This window comes from Neolamprologus multifasciatus, chromosome 4, assembly GCF_963576455.1.
Source record: "Neolamprologus multifasciatus chromosome 4, fNeoMul1.2, whole genome shotgun sequence".
NCBI lineage: Eukaryota > Metazoa > Chordata > Actinopteri > Cichliformes > Cichlidae > Neolamprologus > Neolamprologus multifasciatus.
In genome coordinates this window covers 18,178,928-18,191,981 of record NC_140442.1, presented here as the reverse complement: position 1 = coordinate 18,191,981, position 13,054 = coordinate 18,178,928, and the positions used below count along the sequence as shown (strand labels likewise).

Sequence of the window (13,054 nt, the reverse complement as noted above, 5' to 3'; positions counted from 1 at the left end):
AGTGGATAGTTTCATGTCTTTCAATAATCAAATCAACCGAGAATATTGCTACATCACAGCTGGTTTTTTTTCTCCATATATAGGATGTTGAAACAGTTATCTGTCAGTGTCACCTTTTACCTGGATTACCATAACTTGCTGTAAATAAGACTGTCCAGTTTCACCCTTCCTTGATTACAGATGGTTCAAAACTGATGCACAGATCTGTGCACAGAAAAGAGAGCACATTATCCTGTTTTCGCTCAGTTGCACTGGTTATGTGTGAAATCATTTTCTAAGTTTAGTATTAGTTGTTTTCAAATACTCCATTGATTGGCTCCATAATATACTGCAGATCTTTTAACTCCATATTCTACCTTGAGGTCACTGAGTTCATCCTTCCAGTTTCTGTCAGTACCAGTGACCCTTTCTTGCCAGAGAACAAAACCAGGACTTTGGTGTTTTTGCCCTCAGGCTCTGGAGCCCGCCATCCCATATAAAAACCATGGACATTACTAAAGCCAATACAGAAGTGTCTTAAATCTGTATTCCCACTGACATCCAATACATGGCGATGGCTGTCATTCCAGGTAGACATGTGGTATAGAAGTGTGTGGGAAAATGTCTTTCTGTCTTGTCTTCTCGTCAACATGCATAGATGTGACAGTTCTCTGTTAGAAAGGGAAATAAATACATGCAACATTTCTGCAATTTCTGTCATACCGTCTCTTTCACAATATTACAGCTGAGCAATGGCAGAATTGCATTCTGGCTTCTTTGGATTGCTAAACTAGGCAGAATACAATAGAGACCTTTTTTGGATACAGGGATATATTTGTTTGAAAAGGTTTGCAATATCTAAAATCTCTTTAAAAGATGAAATCAAATGAACGAATAAGGTAGAAATCAGAACAGAGTCAATGGTATTGTAACTCTTAAGTCAAACTGTTGTAAAGTGCCGAGCAAACTTTTAGCAGTATCATATTTCAATGAATGGACTGGTGCTTACATGACACTTTCTTAAAATCCATCATTCCCCCAATGATACATGTATCTTTTTAGACCAAACATACTCTTTTTTGGAAACCATTTTTATTCTTACAAGTATAAGCCAATGACAATAGAAAAGATGATCAAAAAACACATCAAAACTGGTTTTGGAATAGATAAAGCAGGCTAACATGAAGCTTCTGGAATGGCCTCCCCAAAGGTCCAATCGCAACCCTGTTGAAAATTTGTAGAATACTCTTAAAAGCCGAGTCCATGCCAGGAAACCAGTTAGTTTAAATGAACTCTGCCAATTTTGTCAACAAGAGCGCTCAAATATCCATCCAGAATTATGTTAGAAGCTTGTTGATGACCAAAAGCATGTGGTCAAGGTGCAACTTGCGACCTTTGTGCAACCATTCAATCAATCAACAGTTAAAGAAACCATTAAAAGCCCCTAATTATCATGACATTATTTCCCAAGAGGAGTGTATGTAAGCTTTTGACCACAATTGTAAATAATTCCCCTACTGCACAGCATTTGCTTGTGCAGTAGGGTTAGACCATGACCATCCAGAAAGGTGTGTGAGAACCTATCATGCATCATTTGAAGATAGCACCCTGTTTTGACACATGGTCACAGGAGCACATGGTTCAAGAAGTAGATAAGATTATTTCCTATAGAAATTTTAGCATTCAGTCAGGTTTTTAACTTACTGCACATTGCATTAGCTGTTTAGGAATGAACTGATCAAGCTTGCATTTTTGTTATTATAATACTAGTTTTTATTACTTGGATGAAAACCCTTTGCAGTCTGAAGGCCAGAACCGATGGAAACCCCTTGTCTTTAGTTTCTTGTTTGTGCATCTTTCTGCCTTTTTATTTAATAACTGAAAATTATGTGCTAAAGGGCTGAGATCAGATGACTGAGTTGGCAGTTGAAGAATATCTCCTTTCTTTGTCTTTATAGACTGTTGGGTTGCTTTTGCGATATGCTTTGAATGATTACCCATTTGCACTGTGTGGACTATGTAAATTAGTTTAAAGCGTTCTCTTTGTACTTTTTACTTAAAGATCTTGTGATTTTTCTATTGCTCTCAGGACATTATTTTGAGGTGGTGGTGCCAAAAAGTGTTTAATCAATAACATGACCCAGAAATAAGTCATAAAGCACAGAGAGGAATTTTTATTTTGTACCATTACAATGTGTGAAGTGTAGGGGAACTGGTCACAAGGTTTAAGTTTTCAGCCTGGAATATGAACCTAGATTATAAAAATAGAACGCCTTCTGAAACTCCACTCTTGGTTTTTATTGTTAAATGATGAGATATTAGCCAAATTTAGCTTGGAGCAGCCCTACACTGCAAATATGACTAGAATTAGTAGTTGCAGAGGGAAAAACAGCAGATAACTGTAAAATAAAGTACTTCTTGATAAATGGTTCCTGTGACATTGCTCTGAATTACATTCGTTTGTAATACATTGTAGTGGATATGTGTGGAACTGACCCACCCTGCTGCACTCACAGCAGCTGTCTTCTGTCAGCAGCTGACAGTATACTCTGGCTCTAAGTGTGAGTCATATATTCAAATCATTTTGAGGATCTGACTCACTTCCAACATTTCACTTAATTTCAACTCTACCTAGAATTTGTCACAGATTTATTCCAAATGCCTGCATTTAATCTTACTGTATGCCCTAAGCTATATACAGTAAGTGGACATTAAGACCGCTGGCTCTGCTAAATATTTAGTTGTCTCCCTGGTAACAAATACACTTCTATTTTTAACTCCAAGTCTGCAGTTCCCCTCACAGTCAGGCTCAACTCCACCAGGTTAAAATGTAACAGTTTGGTGTTAACAAAGGATCTTTCACTAATTAGCCCCTCTTCACCAACATCTGCAAGTATTTGTTAACTGCTACATTAGTTATTTGCGGTTTTTAATTTCACTGTGAGTCAGCTCTTGGGTGTTTAGCAATGGCACAATTACATTGGCTCTTTGAAATGTCACTCTGGTTGAAGGCACCTCCCACCCTCTATATACTGGAGTCATCTGGTGGGGTGCAGAGAGGCAAGGCCCTGCAGCACTTTCATTTCTTCTCAGCTGTACTTAACCTTCTGCATCTGCCAAGATGAATAATGTAAGTACAATTTTGACAACAATAGTCAACTTATATTACTTTGATTTTCATATGACTCTTTGGTTTACTGATATCAACAGTCTTAGGCTTTAAGCCTATTTAAAGCATTGAACTGACAGCTGGTCCTAGCTTTATATTTACCAGGCTGATGTAATTGCATCAGCTAAACTGAACTAACTAAAACAGATGTTTGCATTTAGTTTTTATTGAGCTGTTAGGAGTTCTAATGTTTTGAATTTTTCGATGACCTTTTATGGTCAAAATATTCACCACGGAGCATATGTTTAAATCATTTACTTCTTAATTGTTATTTTCTTTTTCTCATCTATAGTAATAGATCAATGTCATGCCTATGCATGAAAGTTACCCTTAGTAATATAAACACATGATAACACTTGAGTCTTTCATTTCAGTCACGCCTTCTCCTTTCCCAGTGTCAGAGCTGAACAAAGGCTGCATTGCATTCTAGCATCTTTGAATTGATAAAATAGTCAGAATACAATCAAGACCTTGTATCTGTTTTTCTTTTTTGGTGCTAAAGGGGTGTTGTGGTTTAAATCACATTAAGGGATGAAATGAAATAAAGTAATAACCTAGAAACAGGAACAGAGCCAACAATCCTGCAAATCTAAGCCAAACAGGGGTCAACAACAGTTCACCCTTAAGCAGAAGTGTAATTATCTCTCAAATAATGTCTCTGGCACTGTTAAGATTCACTTTGTGTTGATTTCACACAGAAATGACAATTATTCATTCAGTTCAGTGAACTTTATTTTTATAATGACTTTATTACTAGTAACGTGTTACTGTTTTAATAACTTGCCAGCTCGATTTCATCATCACAACAGAGACAGATTCAGTGAAGTATCATGTCTTACACATTACTTTATTCAGATTCCTTCATTAGGCAGAATGTCTGGGAGACATGCAGTGTCACTGCCAGCTGGGACACAAGCCCAGTCCAGCACAGCCAAACACACTTTCTAACAGAGGAAGAATGTTCACATTACTATGCCTCCCTTACTTTCACTGGTTGATCTTTAAATAAATTATATTTTTTGCAGTGAGCTGTGGCGTGCCACGATTTCAGCCTGTTTATAGAACAGTGCAGATCATTACATGTTTGTGTGTCTACAAAAGGGATATAAATGAAAGTACTGTTATCTGTGTACCAATAGAAACTCTGATATGGTGGTGACATATAATTTAAGATGAACAGAATTTAGTTTAATTGGGATCTAATAATGCAGATAACAGTGAACATGTGCCTAACTGGGGTTACAGAATATGCAGAGGTCCTTGGAAAACTGTAGGATTTGAGAATCACAGTCATGAAGAGGTTGAGGTGAACAATGTTGCTCTAAGGCAGGGATGTCCAACTCCAGGCCTCAAGGGCCGGTGTCTTGCAGGTTTTAGATATCACCCTGGGTCAATACACTGGAATAAAATGATTAGTTCATTACCAGGCCTCTGGAGAACTTCAAGACATGTCGAGGATGTAATTTAGCAATTTAAATCAACTGTGTTGGATCAAGGACACATCTAAAATCTGCAGGACACCAATGCTCTAAGGTATTGCGACCTGTCAGTTTGTTAACCTAGAAATGTAAATTATTTTATCAACAACTAAGTCTTCAAAGTCATGTTCAGTGGGGAAGTTTGGTCTTTTCACAAGCGAATCTAAAATTGTTAGCATGATCTAATATGATCAAGTATTCATGGTTATTTTTAGCAAATGTGTTTGGTTTCTTGTTGACTGTATCTAGGATGTTTCTCTAACAACTGCAGCATTTAAAACCCACACAAGTAGTTTGTGTTTCTGATCTTGTCCCTTGAAATGAAGGCGGGCAGTGAAGAAATACAAATGAGTCTAACAGACTTATATGATAACCTACATCTTTAGAATACACTTTTAAGGACTTGTGCACCTGGACTTTTTGCCTTCAGTGGTAGAGTTTGTCTGTGTTAGCTGTCTCTTTAAAGTAGCTGAACCTTCAGAAACAAAGCTATGGAACATGTCATTTAGTGTTTCTTCCTAAATTTGACTTATTTACTTCTATTTGAAATTGACTATGAGAATTTAATTGAGTCAGTAATTTAAGGTAAACGTGGTTTTAAGCCGTGAAACGTGCTTGATTGTTGTTCTTCTTCCCCTTATATTTTACTTACTATACTTATTTCTCTTTCAAATTCCCCATTAGAATGACCGTTTCCTAATTGTTACACAAACCAGTATTTCCCTGCCACATGTACAGCAGGAACTGAATTTCTGCTAAGCTTAGTGTTTTTCCACTCCCGGTATCTAGTATTGCACTGAGGAAAATTTGACTCAGTTTAACAGCTGTCCCTGATCATTTTGCAACATTCAGTCTCTGCCAAAATCGGCGTACAGAAATATGTCCCTGGCAACCTCAGGACAAGAAAGAGCTGGAATATTTGACCAGCCAGTCAATTAGGATATAACTGAAAACACATGTTCTGCTACTTCTAGGGATAAAGTGAGGATCGGAGAATTGGCCGAGACTATACCAGTGCTGTTTTTTGCCTGAAGCTGTAATAATAATTGGATCCAATAAAAGTCAGTAGTATTAGTAGACAATAATACACTGTATCACCAAACTTGCCTTCTTTTTATGCACAGGGTATGTTTGTAAAGAACATGTCCTTCAAGGTTGGACAAACCATGACTGTTGTTGGAGTCGCCAAACCTGAGGCTGGAGAGTAAGTATTGATTAAGGATGAGCTGTGCCGTGAGATTGTAAATGAATGAATCACAATAAAGTTAGAAAAATCGTCAGTGTTATTGGCTAAAAAAAATGAGTAAATTATATTTTGTCCGTGTTAGCTGTCTCTTTAAAGTAGCTGAACCATCAGAAATAAAGCTATGGAACATGTCATTTATCTTCCTGAACTTGACTCAGTTTCTTCTATTTGACTATGAGAATTTAATTGAGTCAGTAATTTAAGGTAAATGTGGTTTTAAGCCGTGAAACGTGCTTGATTGTTGTTCTTCTTTCACTTATATTTTACTTACTATGCTTATTTCTCTTTCAAATTCCCCATTAGAATTAGACTGAGCTACTTATTTAAAGTAAATGAGGTTTGTCACATGTCTGTACATTGCAGTTTTGCTGTGAATATCGGCCCCAGCGAGGACACAATTGCATTTCATCTCAACCCTCGTTTCGATGCCCATGGAGACTCAAATATAATTGTCTGCAACTCTTTCGAGGGAGGCAATTGGTGTCAGGAGCAACGCGAGCAAAGTTTTCCTTTCTCCCTGGGACAGGAGTTCAAGGTGTGAGAGTGTGTGTGTATATTTTAGCCTTGCATGGGTCATATGTAATCTATTAGCTTTCTCTTTAGACTGTATAGTGCCTCTCTCTGGTGGAAAATAAATGCCACTGCATCTTTGATAACTTCATTATTTGATACTGCAGACTCATCTGTGAGACCTTGATCGTTATACATCACATCTATTACAATATTTGATTCCTTTGTCTGCCTGTCTCTCTCACTGATAATACCTTTTAGATCTCCGTTGAATTCACTCCTTCAGAGTTTGTGGTGACTTTACAAGATGGCTCAACATTCCGTTTCCCCAACCGCGTCGGTGCAGAGAAATACTCGGCCATAAACTTTGATGGGGATGTTCGCATTCGAAGCATTGACATCCAGTAAAGCGCCATCGTTTCTCATATCTGGATGTGAAAAATGTTCTTTTTTTTTGTTTGTCTAGCAGCAGGTAATATAAAGTCCTAGGTCTTCAGCTTCCTGAAAACTTGTTAACCTTTAATCTAATTATAGACTTTCATAGCTTACAGGATATGAGTTTGTTGAGAAAGAGGTCCAAACAGCTATAGTCATAAAAAAGGAGCCTTAAAAATTAGAATCTTTAGCTCTAAACCTGAACACCCTTTTCTGGAACTCTACCAGAAAAGCAGTTAAAGAAAGTTATTTTTCTGTTTGCAGTTTTTTGCTTGCAGGATTCATATACAGTACAGTGTGGTCAGGTTTCTTTAATGTGTCTCAAAATGCTCCAAAAGACATTCCACTTGTTAATTCTTACCTGCAACAACATCAATTAAAGGATTTTCTTTTATGAAAAAAAATGACTCTGGTGACTCCTATTTGTTCTGCAACAGCTTTCATCCTTTCCCTGTGAAATTACTTTATAGGTGATACACAGCCAGTGCTGGGCTCTGTAATTTAACCCTTACATATAGGCAGTATTTCATGTGTCACAGTAGGGTCTGGGTCTAGTTTGATTTTCCAACACCTATTTTTGAAGAAAAACATTGACACCACACCATGGTTTTACATAAGGCACGAACACATAACGTCCACAGATTTATATATTTTTATGTGAAAGTGAAAATGAGGAGAACATTGTGCAAATGTTAGGATTTATTATATAACCACGTATAACCACTACAACAAATAAACACTGTCCTCACTGCTGTATTATAAAACCTTCTTCAGCACCCACTGAATATTAACAAGGTGGGAGTGGATAACCACGTGTTTTCACCAGTAGCGTTTCAATCACTGTTATGATATAATATGTTAACAGTGGACCAGTGAGGGGGTTGTTCATATAATTACTGCTTTGATCAGCACCTCTGAGGGCAGCATGGCTGGTAATCTGATAGGCCATTATGTTGTAATTAGCCTTTAGCACTCCTGAACTACTGTGGATGTAATGGAAGATGATTTTAATAGCTAATTTTAATCATTTAAAATGAATAATTGCAATAATTATTGTGGACTTAGTCTGAAAAACACCACAAGGTCAGGGGCGGATTTAGAAGAGTGGTATGAGGTGGCCTGTGCCACCCTAAGATGATCTCTTGCTACCCCAGTTTTGTATATGACAGTGTTGTTTATTAAAATAAGATAGCACTAACACTTTGAGCATAGTTACAGTTAAGAGTGAATATAAATTCTTAAACTGAATTTATTGCCTCCACCATTATCAAATGGATCAGCACCATGGCAATTTCAGATTTCACACAGGTGGTTGGTTGTTACACTCTGGAAATGGAATGAAGGTGAGTGTTATTAACCTTCTGGGGTCCATAGACATGCCGCACCTCTAAATCACATGACTTATTTAAACTGACTTAGCAACAAGCTGCAGCCACGCTGAGTCTCTGTTTCAGGCCGTGTTGAAAGTTCGGACTTGAAAGTATACACCAGTTCTTAAATTTTAATGACAGGCCACTAAACCCAGAGTTAAAATAAAAAAAAAGAAAGAAAATAATAAATATACAGGTCATGTGTATGTATATCTATATCTATATTTAAAAAAAAAAAAAAAGTCAACACTTGGGATTTGGTTGGTTAGGAAGAGGGGAAAGTTTTGGTAGTGATGGCAGCGAGACAGAGCGAGTGAGGGATAGAGAGCAAGTTTTGAGATGTGGGATATTTGTGACGTTTAGCGTGGAGTGTATACTTAGTGTGTTGTGTTGTCTTGTGTAGCTAGTCTGTTGTGTAGTCATTGTTTTGTTTTGCGTGTCAGTGAGGGCAGAGGCTGACAACAGAATGAATGGACAAGAGTAAAGATGTTAGTATTGAGATTAAGAGCATAGAAAAGTGGTAGTGATGTACTGAATAGATTAGCAGCCAAACACCCAGCAAAGCAGGCAGATGAGATATTACAGATCTTCCCTCTTAGACTTACACATAAGCTTCATTTATTCCAGTGTAAAAAAAACTGGCAATTAAAAGCTATACATCTCCAACACTCAGAGTAAACATCCTCAGAAACCTTCACACCTGCATCAGTGCTCGTGATTTTCCTTTTGTCACTGTGTCATAACAGCTGCCTCAGTTTTTTCTTGCATCAATGCTTACACGTCTTTGGAGAATGTGTACTGTTGTAGTACTTCACTGTGACCACTAGAGGGAGGTGAGTGCCTAGATCAACTTGTTGTGGAATAATAAGTCAGAAGTAAGCTGATCAACTTTGGTAATTCTCTGATCACAGCCAATTATGTAAATAGTGGGAAGAAATACAAAAATGTGTTTTTTATGTGTGTGTCTGCAAAAATGTGTGCCAGTGCACACCATACTCTGTCTATGGACATATTTTCTGTGGCAATAGATCTGCTGATTGTCTTAAGAACATGTAACATCTCTTTGCCCCCCTTAACTTCTGATGATGTAACTGTCTTTCCCAATACTAACAACAAAAATAATACTATAGCTATGGCCAAATACTTGTAAAATGATAAACCTTATAGTCTTTGCCTGTTCTGTCGGAGGTTTCTTCCTCTTAGAAGGGAGTGTTTCCTCCCACTGTCGCTAATTGCTTGCTCATAAGAAATCACTCTCAACTCTTGGGGAATTAGCATTTCCTGTGAAAATTAACAAAAAAAAGTCTAAAAAATAACAACAACAACAAAACCAACCAATGAATATGTTCTTGAACTTGGGCACAATTTTGCTTAAAATCCATTAAGTGGTCTCTGTGTCAAGTTCTTACCAATATTCAAAGCAGACCAGTCGATTACTTATCATCACATCAGACCTAATTCAAAACAAATTGGAAATAAATTGAATGTTAATTAAATAATCCAGCTTTAAGCATAAACTCATTGTTTGTCTTTTTTTTTTTTAATATTTATAATATAGTGCTACCCTTTAACGTCCTAGTTGATATACCTGTGTTATAAATGTGAAAATCCTCTGGGTTTTTTTTGTTGTTTTTTTTGAAAATATGAGCTCTGACCTTGAAGTCAAGGTCCCTGAGATTTAAACCTTACAGAGATTTTCAGTAGATGCAACCATGGTATTTGAAAATTCTACGTTGCCTCATTCTTGAGTTATTGCATTCACAAACTTGGGTGTCCTTAGCACCCCGCCATATATACCAAACTCAAAAGATTAAGAGCTGAAATACGTTGTGGGCTACATTTATAGTGGGACATGTGCACATTCTCTAAGTACCTTGAACTTATTATTTTATTAGAAGACTCTTTTATACTGCGTGAGATTATTATTTTTTGCCTATTCTGGGCAACACGTGCAACACGGGCTGATTCTGGGTCAGTTCCAGAGGAAAGGCCAACTTTGACAGTTTGCTTCAAGCATAAGCAACCTGTCTTAAACCACATCATGAACCCACACGCAGAATATCTATAAACAGAATACAGAATATCTATATACACAGTACAGTTATAGTAAATTTACAAGTTTCAAGTGAGATCATGCTTTAGAGACAGCTTCATGAGCGAAGGGTCTGAACTGCATAGGTCCATTATTCTTCTCCTCAGTCATGCTTCTATGATTGGTGCAGATGCTCAAAGTGTGGGTTGCTGGTACAACAGAAATCCAGTTTGAAATTACTCACAAGTATGTACTGGTACATATTTGTAAATGAATGTATTCAGTTATGTGAAAAGTTAATTGAAACATAGAAGTTGGCTAGTTTGTGATATAGCAGGTAGGTCACACATTTGTCTTATCTCTTTGGATATAACCAGGTAGCATTAGCAACAGCCAACAGCCTGGGATGTTTATGGGTTTTAATAACATTTTCAAGTAAATGTATCACTTTCTGATAGATTTTGTGTAGAGTAATGATTTAAGATCATCATAAGTGCCTCATGAGAATTTCTGATTTTCAGAAAGAAGTGAGCCACAGTACTCCTGACTTTGGGAATGGGGAGCTTTAAGCAGCTATTGACCAAATAATGACACAGGCTTGGTTGGTGCTATAATTTGGAACAGATAAATGTGTGAATTTATAGGATCTTATTTATTTATTTATTGTTAGCTCAAATTTTTTTTTAAAGATGTCCCTGCACTCAGTTTTTGATACAGGCGACACGGGCGGTTGCCTGGCAGGGGGCGGCATCACCATCGGCAAAAAAAAAAAAAATTGCTCGTACTCATGCTGCCCTGACGTCATGCCAGCGCATATTGGGACTCGCATAGGCACTGATCGGTTTTCTATCGCCCATTTGCTGGGAGTAAGGGCGCCCTCCATTTGCGAGGTGCGCCTGCTGCTTGCGGCACAGGGAGAAGAGGGCGGGGCGAATCTCTGACTGGCTGAAGCAGCATCTAATAACCAACTCGCAAAATAAAACGAAATAAAAACAAACTAACAAACACAAAAACACCAGACATCATGATACAGACCGCTCAGAAAAAGCTGTAAGGCCTCCGGGGGTCCCCGAACCATACTTTTATAACCTCACTCTGCCGACTGCAATAACACCCACGCCTCTGTGCTGCGGGAGTCTGCTGCTGCTGCCAGGGTTAGTCTTGTACTTTAGTAAGCGGCTGTGAGCGCACAACAGAGAAGAAAACTTGGGTAAACTCTGCAACTTGAGATGTGAAGACGCACAACAAGGAGCAAATAGTTCAAGTAAAAACTCAAACAAGGACTCGTATAGGAACAGGAAAAAAAATTGGATTGCCTGCTAATGTGCATATATTTATTTTCAGGATGCAAAGGATATTGTTTTGCATTCTGGGCCTACTTGTAAGTAGCTGGCACACCTTTGTGTTTATATGTTTTTCTCTTATTTAATTTTTTTTTCATCTTTTGACTGAGCTCATTTCTCCTCAAACTGGCGCAAAAAAAGGTTTTACCTGAAGTGGTTCACTTGTTTTGAGAAGGTAAAGCAAATCAGTAACTTTTTGTTACTCTAGAGGATTCATTTTGGTCATCGTCACTTTTTGTCACTTGTCATTTTTTGGGGGTAAACATGTCTTGTGAGCAGTAATGAGTTACCAGTTAGCTCCATATGACACATTTTGTGTATCATTTAATTCCTGAAGTAAATAAATAGGTTTTCCCCAAAAGCTGTGATCATTTTAGAGAAATAAAGTGGACAGACTTCAGTGAAAGTGGCACAGCTGGCTGCTCAACAGTTTTAATAATGTACAATTTATATAAATTAGTCATCAAAAGGAATAGTTAAAAAAAAACAAGAGGAGGCTTGGCTGGCAGTGAGATTATGGAGGACCACGAGTGCCAAAATTATTTAACCAAACACATAATTAAATAATAAAAAAAATGTCATTAAATAATTGAAAGTAAAATGTGTCATTAATTATTATGAGTTAATTAAATGTGACAAACATTAATTGGTTAAAATTCAAAGTAAGTAAAATATGCATAAACATATAAATGAAGTGAATTCATATTTTATCATTATTTTTGTTTTGAATTAATTAATTATTTCAAACTTTAATTACCTACCCAATTAATTGTTTAATGACATATTTGTTTAATTCATTTTGGCACTCCTTAATGAACAGGTGTTCGGTTAAATTTTGTTATAGTTTTTCTCGATTGCTTAAACACTATAACCAATCTTGTGAATCCAAATTTCAAAACCATAAAGCTAATTTCCAAAAAGCACACCCATTTCCCTGAGCTATAAACACTATGCCCCTGCTTTGCCACATGAATCAGATGTGGTGAACTGTTACTGCAAAACTCTACACACAGATCCCTACGTGACACCCATGTTAGGGTCCACTTGTCAATCCCGAAGGAATTAATAAAGTATGTTCATTGTGCTTACTGAATTTTCCTTAATTCCAAGATTACTCTGCCATACATCGTTTACAGTTGACTGTTATGGATGGTTGTTCATCTTCCCTAAATCAATACATTAAAAAAAAGGTTACCTGATTTGTGATATTACAAGATTTTGTTACACATAACTTTTTTGAATTCTTTTGTTCAGTCTTTCCCCTTGTATGCAACTTGTATTACAAAAAAAAGACTAAAACTGTAACTGAAGCTAAGCATTTTCAAAAACATAAAAACTAAACTGGAAAACTAATTTTAAAAACAAATTCAAACTAGAAAATCGAATTGAAAATCTCAAGTTGAAACTAAATAAAAATAAAAACGAATGAAAACCTTGGTGTACATTGATAACTTCTTAACTCTTAGTTTGTCTTCTCATCTGCATAGCCATG

General features: G+C 37.0%; 1 protein-coding gene across 1 annotated transcript; it reads left to right on the top strand.

Annotated features, from left to right (window-relative positions):
- The first annotated feature begins 2,982 nt into the window (after window positions 1-2,982).
- On the top strand, window positions 2,983-7,221 carry LOC146520246 (beta-galactoside-binding lectin-like). The gene is made up of 4 exons (XM_085158284.1): window positions 2,983-3,109; window positions 5,751-5,830; window positions 6,236-6,407; window positions 6,644-7,221. Exons 1-4 carry the CDS (start codon window positions 3,101-3,103, stop codon window positions 6,788-6,790), a joined length of 408 nt encoding a protein of 135 aa, XP_085014410.1. The 5' UTR covers window positions 2,983-3,100; the 3' UTR covers window positions 6,791-7,221.
- The last annotated feature ends 5,833 nt before the right edge of the window (window positions 7,222-13,054 follow it).

What these genes read in the sequence shown, in the direction of transcription:
- LOC146520246 (XM_085158284.1), top strand. An exon ending in GCCAAACCTGAGGCTGGAGA is followed by an intron (nt 5,831 to 6,235) that starts GTAAGTATTGAT and finishes TGTACATTGCAG; the next exon opens with TTTTGCTGTGAATATCGGCC. An exon ending in CCCTGGGACAGGAGTTCAAG is followed by an intron (nt 6,408 to 6,643) that starts GTGTGAGAGTGT and finishes AATACCTTTTAG; the next exon opens with ATCTCCGTTGAATTCACTCC.